This window comes from Apium graveolens, chromosome 4, assembly GCF_009905375.1.
Source record: "Apium graveolens cultivar Ventura chromosome 4, ASM990537v1, whole genome shotgun sequence".
Taxonomy (NCBI): domain Eukaryota; kingdom Viridiplantae; phylum Streptophyta; class Magnoliopsida; order Apiales; family Apiaceae; genus Apium; species Apium graveolens.
In genome coordinates, this window is record NC_133650.1 from 263,598,587 (window position 1) to 263,621,382 (window position 22,796).

A 22,796-nucleotide genomic window follows, 5' to 3' on the forward strand; every position below is an offset into this window, starting at 1 on the left:
GGATTTGGATGTAGTTCCTAATTTTCCACGATGAATCACGATTATTGTGATAATACTGGTGTTATGGCGAATACCAAGGAGCCACGGGCCTATAAGGCAGCGAAACACATAGAGCATAAGTATCACCTCATACGACAGTTCATTAAGCGAGGAGATATTATTGTGGCTGATATAGCATCAAAGGATAACCGGGCAGATCCTTTCACAAAGAGCTTACCAACTAAGGCTTTCCAGGAGGACGTGGAAGCGATAGAAGTTAGACACTTTGTCACATAGTTATATAGTTGGTGGTGGATTGATTGTAATAAATACTGATATACTCAGAATAACTTGAGTATAAGTGGGAGATTGTTAGGGTATATACTGAACTATTCGTTTGAAAGTATATAATAATCTTTTGAGAATCTTGAATGCATTTTTTCACAATTTCTGTATAATATATATTGTAGACAATCTAGTATCAAATGCGATAACAGAAGATTAGATTGTCAGACTCTTTATATAATATAGTAAAGGTTCACAGTCTAAGTGGTGTTAGACAAACCACTGGAATGAATGAAGAATTATTTAGAAATAGTTTATCTTGACTATTGAATAATACTTGTGTATATGGAACGGAATCGAAATACTAGAATAATTCTTTCTTTTATTCTGACAATAAAGAAGAACTAACATTCTACGATATTATTATTTCTTAGGTTCTTAATCCGGATATAGTGATTGACACTTGTATTTAATGCACATGCCTTGATTCATACAGTAAGTAATTTATTTGAAATTGTGAATTTATGTATTGGGCAATGACATTATATACAGAGTGGGATATTGACTATAAAAGGAAACCGTATCCGAAGAATATATTGGGGTGTCGATGTCCTAAAGCTCATAAAGATAATTGTGCTTTACTCTTGCAGGCAGATTTGTTCTTGCATAATTATAAGGATAAGAAGGCCATGAACATTTTATTTAATGGTGTTGATGGTGACATGTTTGACAACATCATAAACTGCAAAACTGCCAAATAGGGATGGGATACAATTCAAGTTATTTGTGATGGTACTGAGCAGGTAAGGGAAAATAAAATGCAACTCCTGATTCAGCAATATGAGCATTTTCATAGTGAAGAAAGTGAGTCACTCACAGACATATTTATTAGATTTCAAAAGGTGCTAAATGCTCTAAAGTTACATGGAATAGTCTACCAAACAAAGGACTCAAACCTCAAATTCCTTAGATCTCTGCCAAAGGAATGGAAGCCTATGGTAGTCTTATTAAGAAACTCTCAAGACTACAGGGAATTCACCTTTGACAGACTGTATGGGATTCTAAAGACCTATGAGCTTGAAATAGAGCAAGATGAGAAGCTAGAGAAATGAAGAAAGAAAGGATGATCCATTGCATTGGTTGCTGAGCAAGGAAAGGAGAAGGAGATAAAGGTTAAAGTTGTTGAATCTGCACCAAACCCTAAAATTTGTGAAGGCAAGAGAAAAGGGCTAGTAGCTGAACATGAAGACCATCTTAGCCAAGATGACATGGAAGACATAAATGAGCATCTGGCTTTTCTATCTAGGAGGTTTGCCAAGCTCAAATTCAAGAAGAATTTTGGAGCAGCCAAGTCAAACAGAAACATGTTTGATAAGTCTAAATTCAAATGTTTCAAGTGTGGCTTGGCAGGTCATTTTTTTAGTGAATGCAAAAAGTCTGATTCTGGTAAAGAGAAGTTTGAGCCTGTTGATTACAAATAGAAATATTTTGAGTTGCTCAAACAAAAGGAAGGGGATTTCATCACAAAAGAAAATGACTGGACTGCAGATGGACTAGAAGAGGATGATGATACAAGCTATGTCAATCTAGCACTTATGGCCAATTTAGATGAAATAGAAGTAGGTTCATCAAGTAATCAGGTAATCTCCACTAATTAGGCACATTTATCTAAAGGTAAGTGTAATGATGCTATAAATGACATGTCTACTGAGTTATATCATCTGCGTGTTACACTCAAATCTTTCACTAAAGAAAACACTAAAATTAAAGAGAATAATTTTTTTAAGTGAAAGAAATAATGTGCTAGAGACTCAATTTGTTGGGTTTGAAAAATTGAAAATAGAGTGCAAGATTTCTAAAGATGAACTAACTGAATCCTTAAAGAAAGAGGATATTTTAAGAAAGCAGCTTGAACGAGAACATGAAGTAATTAAGGCATGGAAATCATCTAGAGATGTCCATGCTCAAATTACTAAAGTTCAAGGTATATAATCTTTCAGTGATGAAGCCTGGAAAAAGAGCAAGGAGAAACTAGATTATAATTTGGTAGAAGGACTTTCAACGGATGTGGATTCGACGGATGATGAATGTTATCCATCGAATGACCAAAAAGATTATCCATCGAAAGACAATGAATCATATACGTCGAGTGAAAGAAAGCTAGTTTGCAAAGCCAAACTATCTATGCTAAATGAGAAATATGGATCAGTTTCTAAGAACTTTGTTCCAGGAGAAACAAGTCAAGTAAAACAAAATAAGAGAGTCAATGTAGGGAATCTGTCTATTAAGCAATTAAATGACAGATTGGAGAAAATTGAAGTGAAAGCAGAATCTATTAGGAAAAATAATAGGAATGGGAAACTAGGAATTAACAAACATAACAACTACAAACTTGCTATGCCTGCTCCCATGTATGCACCTCCTTCATTTCCCAGCATGCCTACAATGCCTGTGAATATTATGCCTGCACATAATTTGAATGCACAGTTTGCTAATATGCCATTTGCACAAAATCCTTACTATGCTGCATTTAGTATACCACAAATTTCATTTAGCATACCATATTGGAATAACATGTTTGCACAGAATATGCATTTCCATGTTAACCAGCCTGTGCATGATAATTCTGCAATGATGAATGGTTTTAAGGGTTCTACTCAGTTCACTAAGGAAGAATTTCAAATGCCTAAGTCAAATGAGGACAAGCCCAAAAACCTAAAAAAGGCTAACAAAACAGGACCCAAGGAAACTTGGGTACCAAAATCAACTTGATTTGATTTTGTTGTGTGAAGGGAAACAAAAAGAATCTTTGGTATTTGAATAGTGGGTGCTCAAGTCACATGACTGGAGATTCTACCCTGCTCACTGAGTTTAAGGAGATAGTTGGCCCAAGTATTACTTTTGGAGATGACATCAAGGGTTATACTGTGGGATATGGCATAATTTCAAAAGATAATGTCATAATTGAGGAAGTTGCCCTAGTGGATGGACTCAAGCACAATTTGTTGAGTATGAGCCAGCTTTCTGATAAGGGCAACTTAGTAACATTTAATTCTGAAGCCTGTGTTGTGACCAACAAGAAAAGCAACAAAGTAGTTATGACTGGAATGAGAAAAGGAAATGTGTATTTAGCTAAATTTAACTCATCAAATACAGAATCTGTCACTTGTCTATTTAGCAATGCAAGTTAAGATAAAAGTTGGCTATGGCACAAGAAGATGTCCCACCTTAACTTCAATCCCATTACAGAAGGGGGGTTGAATGTAATTCTAGTAAACTTTTTCTTGAACTATAAAATGTTCTAACTCAAACTATATATATAAATGTTTTGATTTGCAAGGTGCAGAATCACAAGTTAAATAAATCAAAAACACAAAGTAATAAAAATACAAGTCTTTAAAACTTTCTGGTGGATTAGAAAGTATCCACCAGATATATATATATATGAGAAAGTTCAGTGGAGTACCTTGATTTTGTGGAGTCCTGGAGTCCCTAATCCTAGCCATCCAAGACATGTCATTTTAATGGTTTAGATTTATTCTATTTTATTAACTGAAAAACATGAGTGAAAATATGATAGATACATATGTTTGTTTTGCACGTACGTAGGTGTCTATTTTTATGCATAAAAACTAACTGCCATTTTTCAGTTACTCCTAACGTGATTACACTTTTTTTCGTAGTTAGTTTGTTCTATCTGCTTGGCTTTATTCTATTTTTATCCCGGAAAATAGAAACAACATCCTGCACTATATCCTCATGTTAGAAGGTCACCGTATATATCTTCCAATAATATATGTGAATTACTGTAGGTATTATAGTTTCGTTTCAATGTTCACATATCTGAGTTATCCAAATAATCCTGAACTTGTAATGTACCTCTTCACTAATTTCCATATGAAAGTCATTTACATTCATGTACAATTTTAACATCTTAACACATTGAGGTCTGAAGTAAATTAATATACTGCACAAAAATCCTAAACTTTTTTTAAAGAACACTATAATATGCATGTTAAACATTGTACTGCACAAAAATAGAGGTATATTGTTCTGCACTTTAAATCAAATATATTCATTATACCACTTGACAATAAGATGGAATTCATATTATCGCTCATATCTTTGATTGTACTGCAATTTTTCCTCATTATTCAATTGAAAAAACACTCAAAAGAATACCACAGGACTTTTTCTGATGAACTTCATCACCAATGTATCCGTTATAAAGCCATAATTTGTTGTATTAATAGTTCAATTGTTTTTAATTGTCAAGGAAGAGGATATTAGTGGGAGTTTAGTGGGCTTGAGATTAGTATGACTCTACTTCATAATTGCAGTATTTTCGCCCTTTTCAATTTAAAATTTTAAAAATTGCCATTAAGTTTGTTTTAATATAATCCACAAGATGAAACTTAATCCAACGGTTGTAAAGTAGGACTCCAAGAACTCCAAAATTAATAGATCTCCATAGAGCCTAACTATATATATATATATATATCGAATTAAGAACTCTGTGAAGAACAAATTGTCTCACAGCTGTTTTACAAGTGAACAAACAAACTATAGTGAAATTCTTAACAGTTACAGCTTTTTCTATTTCTCTTCTAAAAGTTTTTTCTTAGTTATTTATTCTACTAGGTACACTTGGTTTATATACCACTAAGTTTACATGATAATAAGACAGGGTAATAAAACAAAACTATCAAGTCAGACTCCATGCTGCTTCACTACCCTATTCCAGCATCTTTGAAAATCTTCTTAACTTGCATGGAAATGGTAATGCTTCTTTGTTCTTCATTTCATGTTAAACAGGCTGCCACATTCCTTTTGCAAACACCCGACGCATGTGACTGTGTTGTCACTGTCAACAAACATTTGAATTGATGATCCGTCGGGTACATGCCTGTCATCCGTCGGGTAGCTTTGTTGATCATCCGTCCGGGTAACTTTGTTGATCATCCGTCGGGTAGCTATTTAACACTTGACTTTATTTCACTTATGCAGAATTATAAGACATCTTATATTTACAATTAATCAACCTATTCTGCATATCTAATAAGAGTCAACATGACTTATATGCTACTACATAATCTATACAAAGTTGTTTGCAAAAATGAGTTACAATACTTATTATTACATAAGCTACTCACTCGATGGATGTCAAATCATCATCCGTCGGGACTATATTTGATCATCCGCCGAGTGCTACATTTTTCACTAAGTTACATCTACTAAGGTGTTTTGTTAATGTAATCATCAAGTTCACAACATATTCCTAACAATCTCCCCCAATTTATGCCTACTATAATTGTAGCCATAAATTAAGAGAAACTTGATGATAACAAAACACCCTAAAAATACAAATTTAAAAGGTAGTAGATAAAACTAAAAAGTGCTGCAACATTTACTGAAGAATTTACAAGACAAAGTGTACAAAATTTGCTCACAGTCATTTTCAAGGTGCTCCTCTAGTCTGAGCAGATTGATCTATTTCCTTGATGGTCTGGATTTCTTTCCAAGCTTCCTGTTGTTTTCTTCTATCTGATTTTGGAGCTGTCTGTGGAATTCAAGTTCATCAGCTTCTGACAGATATAGCATTTCTTGCATTTCCAGTAGAGTCTCATTGCTAGAGATGCTCAGTTGGTCCTCTAGTCTCAAAGAATCTTCTAACTCCCTTATCATCCATGAATTCCATCAGCCTGTAGGGCCTTAGATGCACTCTACTTCCTGTGTAAGGAATAGTTAAAGTCTTTGGGAGTGCATCTTTGGCTCTAATACTCCTCAGTTCTTTAATCTTCTTTAGAACTAATCTTCTAGTTGTCACATTGAATCCAAATTTCTTCTTGAAAGATGAATAGACTTTTATCAGTATAGATTGGCTCTCTTGAAGAATCCTGTGAAGTGGCCATGTTATCTCTTTTCCTCCCTTGTACTTGAATACTAGCCTTTCAGGTAGATTCCTATAAGCATCAATCCATCTAACTTCTTCCAGTTCATCTAGATAGAGATTTAGATCAGAGAATTCCTTGATGTCATAGATGTACATGATATCTCCCTTGTTGACCTTGATTTGAGCTTTGGTTAGGGACTTGGATCTGAGAGTTGAGGGCTTCACTTTCTTGACTGTTTTCTTTGGCTTCATGAAATGAGGTAGACTGAGTTCAGGAATTGGTAGACTATCCCAGTCTATTGGCTCATCCTTTGGAATGATAGGTTCACCATGGAAATTCTTGGATGGATCTATCTTGAATTCTTCATGTGCCACAGAGGGTATGGATGTTTGAGTTGTTGTAGAAGTAGACTCTTTGGGAAAGTAGTCTTCCATCTCCTCATCACTGAAATCCAATTTTCTCTTAGAAAGAACTTGTATCTAGATTTTCTTTTCTTTTGAGGTGCTTCTTGCATTTTCTGATCTTTAGATTTAGTGGTTTCATATGGTTATTCAAGAATTTGTTGTATGGGTTTCACAGCTTGCAACTTGGCCAAGATAGCAGCTTGCTCCTTCTTTTGTTTGAGCTTTTTAGCATCTAGAGCAGCTTGCTTCTTTTCTTGCTTCAATCTTGCTTTTTCTTCCCTTTTTGCTTCAACAAATTGAGGGTGTCCAGCCACCACACAAATTTCCTTACCATTTCTGAAAACCTTGGCAATTCTCCTTTTTAGAACTGAATCTACAGGATCTTTGTAGAATGCTATAGACCTGGCCAACAGCTTCTTCTCATCAGGCTTTGGTGTCTCATACACTATGTCCAAAGGGTTCTTGAGTGAAGACTTTGGGTAGTTCACCTTTGGCTTCATGATTAGATCTGCCTTTGGGGATTTGATGCAGGATGCCTGGCCTCTCTCCAGATAGTTCATGCTCATATCATTCACAGAAATTTGCCTGACTTGAGAGTGATGAATGACTGGTTTTTCTGGCTTCTCTGCTAGACCAAATTTCTTTTGAATATCCTCATCAATTTTCTCCCATTTGATTGGACTCAACTGCTTCTTCTCATCTGCTCTAAAAGTGGCTGCTGCTTTATTTATTAGATCAATGCTATCTTTAGCTGGTGGCTTTGTGAAAGCAATTGTTGGCACAATTGCTTCACTCACTTGAATGTTAAGCACTTTTTGCTCCCCTCACTTCTAGAACTCTCTTTCTCCCCCTTTTTGTTATCAGCAAGTTGAGTAGTGGAGGAGGTCTGTGCAGCCACCAGTTTCTGAAGCAAGTCTGTTTGTTGAGCTTGGTGTAGATTATTGTAAGAAAAGCTTCCATAGAAACCATTCTTTTGTCCAAGAAATCCACCTTGGTTGCAAGATCAGAGTTTTTCCTGAGCTGTCTTTTGATGTCTGTCATTGTTGTCTCTGGAAGTCTATCTTCCAACTTGTCAGAGATGTCTTTCTTAAGTTGATCAACTTTATATTTGATGAGGGAGACATTTTGACTTTGTTGGTAGCCTGAGATTTGCTGTAGTTAGAGAGAAGCAAGATGTGCTTGCAGAAGCTTCTTGGTGCTAGCATTTATGGTTGATTGAAGTGGAGACTGTGTTTGGATGATAAGTTGGATGAGTGTGGTCTTGAAATGGTGATCATCATATTTCTTGGAGAAGGCCCATGATGGCATGCTTGATCTGGAACTAGGGCCTACTTCTCCCCTATCTACAATCGCTCTTCTTCACTATCTCCACCCTCACCTCCAAAGAATTCTTCTGAACCACCAGTCTCATTATCAACATCACCAGTTGTTAAGGGCAAAGCTGTGATGGCATCCTTAGCTCTTTGTATGAACTGTGTGGTATGCACCAAATTGAGCATTCTTTTTGCATTATCATTACCCTGTCCAGCTAGAAGTTGATATGCTGGAACAGGGTGAGTAAATGTCTCAGCATCCAAGGAGGTAGAATTTATAACAGCTTGAGTTTGCTGAGATAGTCTCTCCATGTCTGCATCCTGTACATTCATTAACTCACTTACAATGACATCCACCCTTATATCTCCAGTACCTGCATTTCTCTCATTTTCTCTCTTTTCTTGCATCAAGGTCTCACCTTGGCTCCCCACCCTCACACCCTCACCTTCACCATCTAAGGTGGCACTCCTCACACTCACTTTTGCCAGTCTTGAAGAAATGGACTGTATTGGATCACTCTTTTCCTCTCCTTTTTCCTGGGAGCAACCCAGACTCTCACTCAAGTCACTACCTTCCCTCAATCCTAATAGTGATTGCACAATTACTAAGTCATCTGCACTTGTAACTATAGTTGAACTTTGAAGTTGTGCAAAGACACCCGAGGGATGAGAAATATCCATCGGGTTAGTAATTTCACTATCCGACGAATGACTGCTGTTAGGCACATCCATCGGGATACAATCACTACTCGACGAATAAACAATATCCATCGAGTGAGTATAAATGAATGAGTGTGGAGTGGAGACTATTGTAGACTCTGTGCAGATTGATGAAATTTTTGGCACATATGTCTCAACAGTCTCCGAAAGAAATGGCAAGTGAGCCAACAAATCATCTACTAGATGATGCTCACTTGCATGGATTTTTGGCTTCTCCAACAGAGATAAAGATGGAGAATATGGTTGAGATGTATGAATAATGTCAACATCCAAAGAGTGTGTGGGAGAATTTGGTGTTTGAGGTGTTTCAATTTGTACAGATTTTGGCTGTGACTCCACATTTGTTGGAGCCACATCAATTTGACTTTGAGATGGTGCAGTGAATGGGTCTTTAGCTCCAGTTTGCACTGTGTGTGTACCCTGTGCATCCCCAAGGGTTTTAGTTTTCTTCTTTCTTGTGTAAGTTTGTGGTGAACTTGTGTCCCTACCCCTTTTATTTTGTGCTCCTAGTTGCGAGCTTGTTTTAATAGTTACATCCTTTTGGGAGGATGAAACTAGAATTGAGCTTTTGTCCTTATTAAAAACCACCATTTGTTGGGAAACTGTGGTGTGGCTTGGTTTGGGTACACTATGCTCACCATCCTTATTCTTAGGGCTTCTTTGATTTTTACCCTGTCCCTCACCTGTCTTTCCCACCTTCACACTCCCCTCTTTGTGTTTAGTGGATTTTACAGCTAGCATCTTTTGAGAGGCACCAAAGAGGGCTTTCTTTGTCTTTTTTTTGAAACTTTGGTTTTGGTAGCTTGGGTAGGCATCTGTCTGGTCATTGACACAGATGCCACTGCTACACTAGAAGGCAAAGAAATATTTGAGGTTGGAAGAGTAGCGACAGTCGAAATTACCTCACTTACCTGAGGTGCCTCCATTATTGGAAAGTAGAAGAGTGGCACCTCTTTGTGGTGATCTTCTCTATTGAGATCTGCAATAATTCTTCTTTCTTGAACCCGACAATTTAACTTGTTGGTTGGGTTCTCAATCACAATGTCCTCAGAGAGGTGGTTAGCAAGCATCATGAAATATCCAGCATAATAACCACTCTTACCTCTCTTATTGAGCTCCCCTAACTTAAACCCCAACTCAAACAAGACTAGATTACTAAAATTGAAGTATTTATCAGTTACTGGCATGTAAAGCATGTTAAGCATGGATGTGACGGCCTCAACCCCGGGGTCAGAAGTTGACGTCATCAACAACAACCATAAGATAAACAATTCAATGATAAAATATAATTACGACCCCTTTTTACCAAGATCTTTTCGAGGTTTAAGTATGATTTAGGTTACAACCATTACAATACCGACTTACACAAAACCATCCTGACACAACTAACTTAATACAGCAACTTGACAAACCGCTTTTGGTTTGACACAACAACCTCAGAGGAGTATAACACGGAAGGCACTGGAACTCTGCCTTGAATACCGCGAAAGAATCTTCTAGGCATCTGCAATATAAATATAAACAATTCTGCAAGGGTGAGCAATCAATTGCTCAGCAGTACCACTATATGAATAACAAGTAAAATAACTTATGATAAAACAATTATTGGAACGGAAATTATAACTTGCTGCAAAACAAGTAAAAACATGTATAAACTGGACCTCAGTAACTAGCATGCTATTTCCATTTTTAAGTCAACTGTCCCATGACAGGGATCATCAACTCGTCCGTGTTGCCATGGGTACTAACCTGTCATCCGTGTTACCACGGGTATCAACCTATCATCCGTGTTACCACGGGTATCAACCTGTCACCCGTGTTACCACGGGTATCAACCTGTCATCCGTGTTACCACGGGTATCAACCTGTTATCCGTGTTACCACGTGTATCAACACATTCCACGACATAGGTGGACCAGAATACTCTTTTTATCCAATTTTAAAAACTTACCATCACCTATCTCTTTTGTAAACCATTCTGTCACAGCAAACTTATTCAAAACCTCATTGCCATTTTTAATCATATTTTAGAGATAGGTACATTCAGAAGTTACTTTTCTCGAAAAACATATTTAAACAACATTTTCAAACACACGGGATAGGTAACTTAAAACGTTTATATTCCATTACGAGAATAAAACATTTAGCTATTCATACGTACTGAACCATAAAGGAATGGTCAGGGGTACTTGCCTTTCAGAGCTTACGACTATCTCTGATTAACGTTGGAATGACTTGGACGCTTGGCTTTATCGCCTCGCTTTACTATCAGACTATCCTGGATCCGACTTCCACGCTCGGGTCCTTCACTTGGAACCTCGCTGCGTTTATCGACTGATCACTAGGTTATCTTTAGTTAGACTTTAATTCCTGAGTCCCACGACTAGAACCTATAGAGTCGAAATACCCTACGTTAGACGACCAGGTATGCTTGACATATACTCGCTAACAATCTACCCGAACGTTAACAAAACCCGACTCGTAACATACTTCATATAATAATACACGTATCAATTAGGGTTCACGTTCTCGAAAATCGGTTCGGTGTTCGTTTCCAGAAAATATGTATATATGTCCTTTTACGAAATTAGGGTTATCAGTTTTAGCAAAGTATTTCATCACAACACATAATAAGGTTCCGTATAGAGTATTTATATATAACCGATCGACGTTCCGATATTCATGTACGGCCTTGCATTTCCGTAACTTAATTTTCCGAAAATCGGGCAGCACCTTCTTTGATTATCGGCTAACCCGTCGGACATCCCGACGTCAAATCAATCACAACCACAATCAATCGCAATCCAAATCCCAACCACCGATTTCAGTCAACAACGTCAATTCGCAATTCACATACACCAATCAAATACACTTATTAATCATTATTGTCCGCATTTTTATGATTTAATTCGTATTTTATAATTTTATTATTTATTTATTATATATTATATGTTATATATTAGGACTCAGAATACTCATCACGGTCCACCGTCGGCTCGCCGCAGCTCATCGCCGACTGCGATAAAACTCGCGGGTACCCGATAAATACGGGTTTCCGACACGAATCTCATCGATTAAATCTTAATAATTTCTCACATTAAATGTTTATTTCTATTTCACGAATCAAGTCAAATAATCTCTGCAAAAATTATTAAGAATTTGTTAACACAATAATCGAATAAGGCTACAAGTAGATACAACACACATGCGTCGATTCCACGCGCCACCGCCTCCACGCCGGAGAAACAAGGAGGGCGGAACACAGCTGAACAAGAAACGGGAAGCACAACACAGATATCACAAAGCATAACAGTCTAACAATCCAAACCCCGATGGACACATACACGCGCCACCAGCACGCGCGGCAGCGGTGATAGGGTTGCCGGAAAACAATAGAACGACAACAACCAGAAGCGCAGCAACACAGGAGCCTCGCGCCTACGCGCTGCAACCAGTCACCACACCTCTCGGAATTTCCGAGAGGTAGCAACCACACAGGAAACAAAGAAATTGACTGCAATATATACATACATATGTATATATATACAATTAACATCTCAAGCAACTGAAATAATAATGAATTAGCCAAACCCAACCAGGAAGATGAAGTAATCCCGCACTTACCAGAAAAAAAATGAAGAGAACAGCAAGGCATCGAAGCAGTAAAGAAAAGGGAACAAGGTGGGGGTTTTCTTTTTTTTTGTTCCTTTTTTTATTATTAATCCTAATTTATTCTGCTACTGCCACATATCAGGACACATGTTAATTGGATAACCCAGGAGCAATACACGTGTCCCGGGTTCGCTTATAATAATTCCCTAGTTCGGTTTATGATAAAAATAACGACCCAGCTGCGGGATAAAATATATCGAACATTTAAAAATTTTGTACCAAAATTTTCAAAATTTTCCAGTTTTGGTAAAATAAAAGTTTTGAAATTTTTAAATCATTTTAAAACGTAACTCATACCCGCAATTCACAATTAACGAACCGATCTGTACTTAATGAATTCAGAAAATCACGAAAAATAGTTTTAAAATGTTATAAATATCCCGAAGTTAATAAGAACATAAATTTAGAAATTTTAAAATAATTTCTGAAACACGATATAAACCCGCTTTTAGCAATTAAACGAATCAACGCGCGGGTAATATTAATCCCAAAAATTCCCAAAATAATTTTAAAAGTCTCGGACTATTCCAAACTTAAATAAATATGAGTTTCATAATTTTTTGAAAAATTCTGGAATTAAATACGAATTTCACAAATAAATACAATCAGAAAAACATACATGGCTAAATAATTGAGGAAATATTGATTTTTCAATTTTATAAAATCCCAAAAATAATTATTTTAATTATAAAACCATAAAAACAATTTTAGAAATAATCCAAATATTTATGCAAATAAATTTGCATTAATTTCACCTTTAAAAGTGAAAACAATTCAGTACACTCAATAATTAATTACGCGAACAACCCGACACACCCTAAATCACGCATAACTATTAATAAAATAACACATAGCTAATAGAAGCTATACACATATTTTATTTACTTAATTATTTAATAATTACACTTTTAAATAATATAAAAATATACGAGTCGCTACATCCTTCCCCCCTTAAAAAGATTCTGTCCACAGAATCTAACTTAACTAAACAAGTGAGGATATTGGTCAAGCATATCTGACTCTAACTCTTATGTAGATTCTTCTGCTCGGGCATTCTTCCAAACATACTCACTATAGGAATATACTTATTTCTAAGGTCTCGTTTTCTATGATCTAGTATTTAGATTGGATTATACATCTTGCTCTAATTAGATAAAGAATACCTTACCCAAATCAATATTCCGTACTCATAATCTAATGAACTGATTCAGGATCTAACAATTCTTGTAACTTTTTAATCAATTTTAAACTAAGAATTAATTTCATACTGAGGTTTCTTTTCATCTTCGATTGTTCAAACTTCAACCCTCACTCTTTCCGATTCTTTTGTTAACTCCTCAGGGATCTCAATTACATTTACTAGTCTTGCAGGAGTAATCGTTAATAGGAACCCATAATTCATACCTCAGAATCTTAACATACAACTGCTCCTTTTCCAATCTTCGTAGAGAAATCCTTGGGCATTTTATATGGATTTTATAGATTTTAAATAGCTGAGGATGTTATCAATAAATATAATTATACTTATGCAAGTGCTCCTTATACACTTTGTTCAATAAATCTTCATATACAACTAATGCATTCGTTAATCCAAATAACCTCACTAGAACTCACAATATCCATATTTTACTCTAGACACAGTCTTTAGTATGACCTCATGCTTACCTTTAGCTGACGGTAGCTGATCTTAGGTCATCCTCCAAGAATCAACACGTTCCTTTCATTGGGTTATATAAATAATCAATTCTATGCAGGAATTACTTATTCCTATTCGTCAACTCTTTAAACCTCTGATAATCTGCACGTAACTTCATACATTCATTCTTCTCTTCTATAAACCGCACCAGTGCACAACACGGAATACACCTTATCTCATTAGGCTTTCGTCTCACAATCCTGAAGTTTCCTTAACTGATTACTTGGTTCCTACTGGGTCATACGATACGGGGCTTTTGATACTGGCTCAACTCTGATGCTGAACCACCAAGAACTCGATATCATAATCTGGGTAATCTTGGTAATTCATCTCAAAGGATACATGGAACTTCATTTACCACCTGAATATCTTCTAACTCTCATATTCATTACATGTACTAGGTATACATTACTTCCTTGTTTTAATGATTTCCTTGCTTATGTGATTGGAAGAGACTCCTTATCTTGTTATATTACCTTTACAATGTCTTTCTTATGTTACAATTCTTAAGTATAAAAGACTAGGATGCTCCTGAATCAAGTAAAACCTTAACAGGTATAGAGTTAAGAGAAAATATACTTGTATCTACATTCGAGTCTCGAGCCTTGGATCTTCCAGTTATCTTAAAAGGTTCTGGCTCTAGCCGTACTGGATTTTGGTCCTTGGGATGCCTTACCTCCGACATTGCCTTGGGTAATGGTCCTGCAACTCCTAGCAAGGTGCCCAACTTTACCACAGTTATAGCAAGTGATTCTTGGACTCTCTGAATTACACTCTGATGCGAAATGGCCTTCCCGACCACATTTAAAACACTTATCATTCCCTTTGTACTGACCACTGTGACTCCTACCATATAACGTACAATCCACTACCGGTTTGACTGATTTGGTTGGATCAGAAACAACTGAAGGGGCATCAGACCCAGTCTGGAATAAAGTCTGTCTCCTGAATCTTCTGTTTGTATTCTTTTCAAATCGCTTCTGAAACCCTTGACTGGATTCTTCTTGATCTTGTTTTTCTTCCATAACATTCACTTTCCGCTTCTCCCTTTCTTTTTCCTTGGCGGTCAATTTCTGATCACTTTGTATTACCATGGCTGTCTAAAGTACTAAGGTATAAGTCTTTAGTTGTAAGACTACAACTCCGCTCTGAATCTCTGGTTTCAGCCCTTGTTGGAACCTCTTGGCTTTTTGAGCTTCAGAGCTTACATAGTCTGGCACAATTCTAGCTAATTCGATAAACTTAGCCTCATACTCCGCTACACTTCTGTCTCCTTGCTTCAGTTCTAAGAACTCAATCTCTATTTGACTCCGTACACAGTCAGGGAAATATTTTTCAAGAAACAACTCGGTAAATCTCACCCATGGAACATGGCCTCCTCTCTCTAATGCCTTAGTTGACTCCCACCAATAGTTTGCTTCATTCTTTAAGAAGTAGCTTGCATAATCAGTCTTAAGATTATCACTTACTTGGAAGAGATTGAAGGTTTCTCCATTTCTTTTAACCATGCTCCAGCAACTACAGGATTAGGTTCACCTTTAAACTCAGGAGGGTTAACATTCTGAAAGGATTTGAAACTGGCACTTTGGTTTGCTCCTTAATATTGCTGCTGCAACAGTAATTGTTGTTGCTGAACCTGTTGGATTAACTACAACTGTTGTTGCTGCTGCTGTCACAACAAGTCTAGAATTTAATTTATAACTGGACCCTCCGCAAAACTACTACTATGTTCTTTGGACTGAGCAGCTTTCTTGGGTGGCATCTTCCTGAAATATATAAATGAGTTTATTCAAAACATAACAAAATTATTTGACAAAAGATATCACTGTTTAAACGGTGCACCTGTATTAGGAAAATGCTGCCCAATCAAAGTACCCAGGTCTTTAATATCGGGGTCCATTTATAAAAGAAATCTAGATTAACAGCACTAGCAATCACAACGACAATGACAGTAGCAGAATCAACAACAGTTCAGGAAGACTAAAATAAAAAGAAATTAAACGCTGTTGCAGGACTCCTCAATATAACCGAAACTGACTAACTTCCCATCACTACTCAATAACCACATCAACTTTAATATACTACCAGACTTAGCTGGCTATATCACCCACCTACATTGAACAACTAATAAATCAGGTCTTTTTAAGGAACGCTAGACTCTTCCGGGAACCATAGTCCAAATTTCAACCAACCATTCCTCTAAGGATGATTTCTTATCACCCTCAAGTGATTCATCAATCACTGGATTACCTTTCCCGAGGATATAACTCTGTTATTAGATCCTGAACCCTTGCTACTACCATTATTTTTAAATAACATCCTTATATAGGACTTTCATTCTTCCTGACAATCAACTTTCGTTTATTTCCGATAATCAAGGTTGTCTAATCGCAGAGATCAGTAAAGGAATTTATTATCATGGAATACCAAAAGAAATTTCAAAATCAAGGAAATCGAATGAGAAGGAATAGTGAAGAAGATGTAAGTATGACTGAGAGCAACCATACAAGTACATAAGATGGTCAGTCTTAGTACCGCACAGTTCACAACACATAACTCTATGGCGTCCCACCAGACCCTTTTGCCATACAGATAAATGGTCAACTCATATGCATTGTTTGCCCCCAATCGACCACGAAAGTCACCGAGGAATGGAACAATGTTTAAATAGAAAATTCACAAATAGGAAGGGAAAATCTGATTTATGATAAATCAACAGAACCTTAAGTTGCTTGCTTCAAGTTTGACTTTCTTAGTGATAAACAAGCATTTTACTAGATGATAAACAATTATTCAGGAAGCAAAAGGTGTCTCAAGAAATACGCATAAGATTTAAGATATAACAACAGTACTGATCCCCATACTTCACGGAACTTGGTTGTCATAGAAGTCACTAACTATTATCATTCCATCTGAACTCATCTAGGTCACACACTTGGTCCGACAACATTCCTTGACGTCAAAAATATTATATTTAGGGATAGTATAGGTGTCTCTATAGCTGACATACCAAAAATCCGCGCAAAAACTGAATTCTCGCGATCAGACTCATTTTTCTCGAAAGGAAAACTAGAAATCTCTACCAGATATTACCAATAACACATATACGAAGGAAACATACTCTAAGTTAGGGCAGTTCCAGTCAATCCTCAATAAATGTCAGGGTTACACCTCCGAACCCTTGATTAAACTCATAGACTTGCTCCTATGATTGAGTTGTTGATTCACCTATATATAAACCTTCCTATACTCTTGTGACTCTACTCATAACCTAATTCAGGGACTCAAACCTGTAGCTCTGATACCAACTGTGACAGCCTCAACCCCGAGGTCAGGAGTTGATGTCATCAATAACCATAAGATAAACAATTCAATGATAAAATATAATTACGACCCCTTTTTACCAAGATATTTTTGAGGTTTAAGTATGATTTAGGTTACAACCATTACAATACCGACTTACACAAAACCATCCTGACACAACTAACTTAATACAATAACTCGACAGACCGCCTTTAGTCTGACACAACAACCTCAGAGGAGTCTGACACGGAAGGCACTGGAACTCTGCCCTGACTACCGCGGAAGAATCTTCTAGGCATCTACAATACAAATATAAATCATTCTAAAAGGGTGAGCAATCAATTGCTCAACAGTACCACTATATGAATAACAAGTAAAATAACTTATGATAAACCAATTATTGGAACAGAAATTATAACTTGCTGCAAAACAAGTAAAAACATGTATAAACTGGACCTCAGTAACTAGTATGCTATTTCCATTTTTAACTCAACTGTCCCATGACAGGGATCATCAACTCGTCCGTGTTGCCGCGGGTACCAACCTGTCATCCGTGTTACCACGGGTATCAACCTGTCATCCGTGTTACCACGGGTATCAACCTGTCATCCGTGTTACCATGGGTATCAACCTGTCATCCGTGTTACCACGGGTATCAACACATTCCACGACATAGGTGGACCAGAATACTCTTTTTATCCAGTTTTAAAAATTTACCATCACCTATCTCTTTTTAAAACCATTCTATCACATCAAACTTATTCAAAACCAAATTTCCATTTTTAATCACATTTTAGAGATAGGTATATTCAGAAGTTACTTTTTCCCAAAAACATATTAAAACAACATTTTCAAACACAGGGGATACGTAACTTAAAACATTTCTGTTCCATTACGAGAATAAAACATTTAGCTATTCATACGTACTGAACCATAAAGGAATGGTCAGGGGTACTTGCCTTGCAGAGCTTACGACTATCTCTGATTAACCTTGGACTGACTTGGACACTTGGCTTTATCGCCTCGCTTTACTATCAGACTATCCTGGATCCGACTTTTACGCTCGGGTCCTTCACTTGAAACCTCACTGCGTTTATCAACTGATAACTAGGTTATCTTTAGTTAGACTTTAATTCCTGAGTCCCACGACTATAACCTACAGAGTCGAAATACCTATGTTAGACGATCAGGTATCCTTGACATATGCTCGTTAACAATCTACCCGAACATTAACAAAACTCGACTCGTAACATACTTCATATAATAATACACGTATCAATTAGGGTTCACGTTCTCGAAAATCGGCTCGGTATTCATTTTCATAAAATATGTATATCTGTCCTTTTAAAAAATTAGGGTTATCGGTTTTAGCAAAGTATTTCATCACAACACAAAATCAGGTTCTGTATAGAATATTCATATATAACCGATCGACGTTCCGATAGTCACGTACAGCCTTGCGCTACCGTAACTTAATTTTCCGGAAATCGGGCAGCACCTCCTTTGATTATCAGCTAACCCGTCGGACATCCTGACGTCAAATCAATCACAACCACAATCAATCACAATCTGAATCCCAACCACCGATTTCAGTCAACAACGTCAATTCGCAATTCACATACACCAATCAAATACACTTATTAATCATTATTGTCCGCATTTTTATGTTTTGATTCGTATTTCATAATTTTATTATTTATTTATTATATATTATATGTTATATATTAGGACTCAGAATACTCATCACAGTCCACCGTCGGCTCACCGCTGCTCATCGCTGACGGCGATAAAACTCGCGGGTACCCGATAAATACGGGTTTCCGACACGAATCTCATCGATTAAATCTTAATAATTTCTCACATGAAATGTTTATTTCTATTTCAAGAATTAAGTCAAATAATCTCTGCAAAAATTATTAAGAATTTGTTAACACAATAATCGAATAAGGCAACAAGCAGATAGAACACACACGCGTTGATTCCACGCGCCACCGCCTCCTCGCCGGAGAAATAAGGAGGGCGGCGCGCAGCTGAACAAGAAATGGGAAGCACAACATAGATATCACAAAGCACAACAGTCTAACAATCCAAACCCCAACGGACCCATACACGCGCCACCAGCACGTGCGGCAGCGGTGATAGGGCCGCCGAAAAATAAGAGAACGACAACAACCAGAAGCGCAGCAACACAGGAGCCTCGTGCCTACACGCTGCAACCAGGTCACCACACCTCTCGGAATTTCTGAGAGGTAGCAACCACAGAGGAAACAAAGAAATCGACTGCAATATATACATACAGATGTATATATATACAATTGACATCTCAAGCAACTGAAATAATAACGAATTAGGCAAACCCAACCGGGAAGATGAAGTAATCCCGCACTTACCAGAAAAAACGAAGAGAATAGCAAGGCATCGAAGCAGTAAAGAAAAGGGAACAGGGTGGGGGTTTTCTTTGTTTTAATCCTAATCTATTCTGCTGCTGCCACATATCAGGACACATATTAATTGGATAACCCATGTGCAATGCACGTGTCCCGGGTTCACTTCTAATAATTCCCTCGTTCTCTTTCTGATAAAAATAACGACCCAGCTGGGGGACAAAATATATCGAACATTTAAAAATTTTGTACCAAAATTTTCAAAATTTTCCAGTGTTGGTAAAATAAAAGTTTCGAAATTTTTAAATCATTTTAAAACGTAACTCATACCCGCAATTCACAATTAACGAACCGATCTGTACTTAAAACGAATTTAGAAAATCACGAAAAATAGTTTTAAAATGTTATAAATATCTCGAAGTTAATAAGAACGTAAATTTAGAAATTTTAAAATAATTTCTTAAACACGATATATACCCGCTTTTAGCAATTAAACGAATCAACGCGCGGGTAAAATTAATCCTGAAAATTCCCAAAATAATTTTAAAAGTCTCGGACTATTCCAAACCTAAATAAATATGAGTTTCATAATTTTTTGAAAAATTCTGGAATTAAATACGAATTTCACAAATAAATACAATCAGAAAATCATACATGGCTAAATAATTGAGGAAATATTGATTTCTAAATTTTATAAAATCCCAAAAATAATTATTTTAATTATAAAACCATAATTTTTTTTAGAAATAATCCAAATATTTATGCAAATAAATTTGCATTAAATTCACCTTTAAAAGTGAAAATAATTCAGTACACTCAATAATTAATTACGCGAACAACCCGACACACCCTAAATCACACATAGCTATTAATAAAACAACACATAGTTAATAGAAGCTATACACATACTTTATTTACTTAATTATTTAATAATTACACTTTTAAATAATATAAAAGTATACGAGTCGCTACAATGGAGATATTAACAGAATCAAAATTGCTAATTTTACCAGAAAATACTTTAGTAACTACATCACACGGGTAACTCCATTATTTCCTAAGACCCAATCTCCTAATTTCACTTAATTGAGAGATGGTGAGTGCATAACCCATGGAGTTTAACATGTTAACAATATCAGTGTCTGTGTGTGGAGTAGTGACAGTATTATCAGGAATCCGAAAGCATGTTTTAACAATGTCACTATTAACACAGAATTCCTTACCTTTAATAGTGAAAGTGATGGTCTTGTCAGTTGAATTGTACACTGCAGTTGTCCATATCTCCTCCACAACCTCACAGTAGATAGTGGGAGACTCTAGCATGGCATAGTTGAGCTTACAGCCTTGCACAAAATCCATCATTTTGTGATAGTCTCCAGACTGTTGCACATCCTTGTTCACTAGAGCTGTGAAATTGTTCTTCTCATAGATAACGCCAGTTTGAGACATGATTTTGACGACTGGTGCCATTGTTAGAGAGTAAAAATTGCAGAGAGAGAGGGTAATTTCTTTTGAGAAAGAAAGAAGTTAGAGCAGATGAATTGAGAATGATAAAAGAAAAGTAATGAAAATGAATTTTGCTTTATACTCTCTCAAAAATAAACTGACAAAAGTAATAAAGAACTAATCAAATTTGCCCAAAATAGCCGTTTAAATTAAAATAAATTGTCAAAATTCTATCAACCATCTGTCAAAATATACTTACAGACTATAAGTAAACTCGATAGATGATGTTCAGAGAATTAACGGCCATGATTTGGACAATTCGACGGATGAGGATAAAACATTTGATCAGTAGGGTTACTAAAATAATCCAGAAAAATAATTGAATTTTAAATATTCTATTCCGACGGATGATCAAACTCGATGGAAAATGATCATCCGTCGGGATGTAAATTTTGACTTAACCAAAATTTCATCCAAGGCAGAAAAATTAATTAAATTTCTGGCTGCATTACAACTTGCAAAAATATCTGAAATAATTCAAGAATAATTAAGCATACCTAATTCACTTACCAACCTTGAAAAGGTGGATTCATCCAGTGGCTTGGTAAATATATCTGCAAGCTGTTTTTCACTTGGAACAAAATGTAGTTCCACAGTACCATTCATTACATGTTCCCTAATGAAATGGTACTTGATATCTATGTGCTTTGTTCTTGAATGTTGTATTGGATTCTCAGTAATGGCAATTACACTTGTGTTATCACAGAAAATAGGAATTCTTTCCACTTGCAGACCATAGTCTAGCAATTGGTTTGTTATTCCCAGTGGACTAACAATGAGATTTACAGAAGGGGGGGTTGAATGTAAATCTCAAAACTTTTTCAAGTTTTGAGCAGTTTCTAAGGCTAAGTGTTTAAGTGAACAAATGTGTGTGAATTGCTTGAAGCTGATGCAGACAGATATATATCCAAACACAAATGTAAAGAACACAAAGAACTTAAAAACTTTTCTGGTGGATTTGTTGTTCCACCAGAGATGTGTTATTTCAGAAAATCTGTGATTCAAAGAATTAAATCATAGCTGCTTCCTAGTACAAACTAGATGATTTTCTCTCTTGATATTTCTAAACAGCTCAGGAAAATTCTTATCTAATTACTAGCTGCTACTTGGTTTATATAACACCAAGTTTACAAGTGAAGACAAAACTGTAAAATACAATTGAAAGGATTCTTCACATGTTTCTTCTTCATTTCTCTATCCAATGCAATCTAGGATAATCTGTGAATCTTTGAATACTTCCTTGTTTGCATCAGAATGGGAATGCTGCATTTTCTTGATCCTCCTAGAGGCTTCCACATTCCAGTTTCTCTCTGTCAACCCATGTGCCTCTGTCAGCTTGTGAATTGTCACTATCAACTGCTAATGAACTAAGCATCCGTTGAAGCTTTCATCCGTTGATGCCTTATCCGTTGAGGCTTTATCCGTTGAAGCTTTATCCGTTGATGCATTATCAGTTGAAGTCTTTATCTGTTGAAGCACTTATCCGTTGATGGATATTATCCGTTGAAGCATTAGAGACATCCGTTGAAGCTTTGTTTCTTATCCGTTGAAGGTCTTCAATAGCAGTTGATACTTCTTCACTTATACAGAATTACAAGGCATGAAATATTTACAATTAGCCCTCCTATTTGCATATCCAC

The 22,796-nt window shown here is 36.4% G+C and overlaps 1 protein-coding gene across 5 annotated transcripts; it reads right to left on the bottom strand.

Moving 5' to 3' along the window:
• Positions 1-4,876: 4,876 nt before the first annotated feature.
• Positions 4,877-19,722, bottom strand: LOC141720907 (uncharacterized). 5 transcript variants are annotated; one of them, XM_074523590.1, is made up of 3 exons: positions 12,220-12,433; positions 10,789-10,985; positions 4,877-10,099 (listed from the first exon to the last, which is right to left on the bottom strand). In XM_074523590.1, the coding sequence occupies exon 3, from the start codon at positions 9,334-9,336 to the stop codon at positions 7,906-7,908; it is 1,431 nt and encodes a 476-aa protein (XP_074379691.1). In that variant the 5' UTR covers positions 9,337-10,099; positions 10,789-10,985; positions 12,220-12,433; the 3' UTR covers positions 4,877-7,905. The 5 variants fall into 5 exon arrangements, with proteins under 5 accessions (XP_074379691.1, XP_074379690.1, XP_074379694.1 ...); XM_074523589.1 differs by having other exon boundaries at positions 10,789-12,109; XM_074523593.1 differs by lacking the exons at positions 10,789-10,985; positions 12,220-12,433 and adding an exon at positions 19,657-19,722.
• Between the last annotated feature and the right edge of the window lie 3,074 nt (positions 19,723-22,796).

Excerpts from the sequence above, each read along its gene's own strand:
- LOC141720907 (XM_074523593.1), bottom strand. The coding sequence starts at position 9,336 with ATGCTAGCTGTAAAATCCACTAAACACAAAGAGGGGAGTGTGAAGGTG.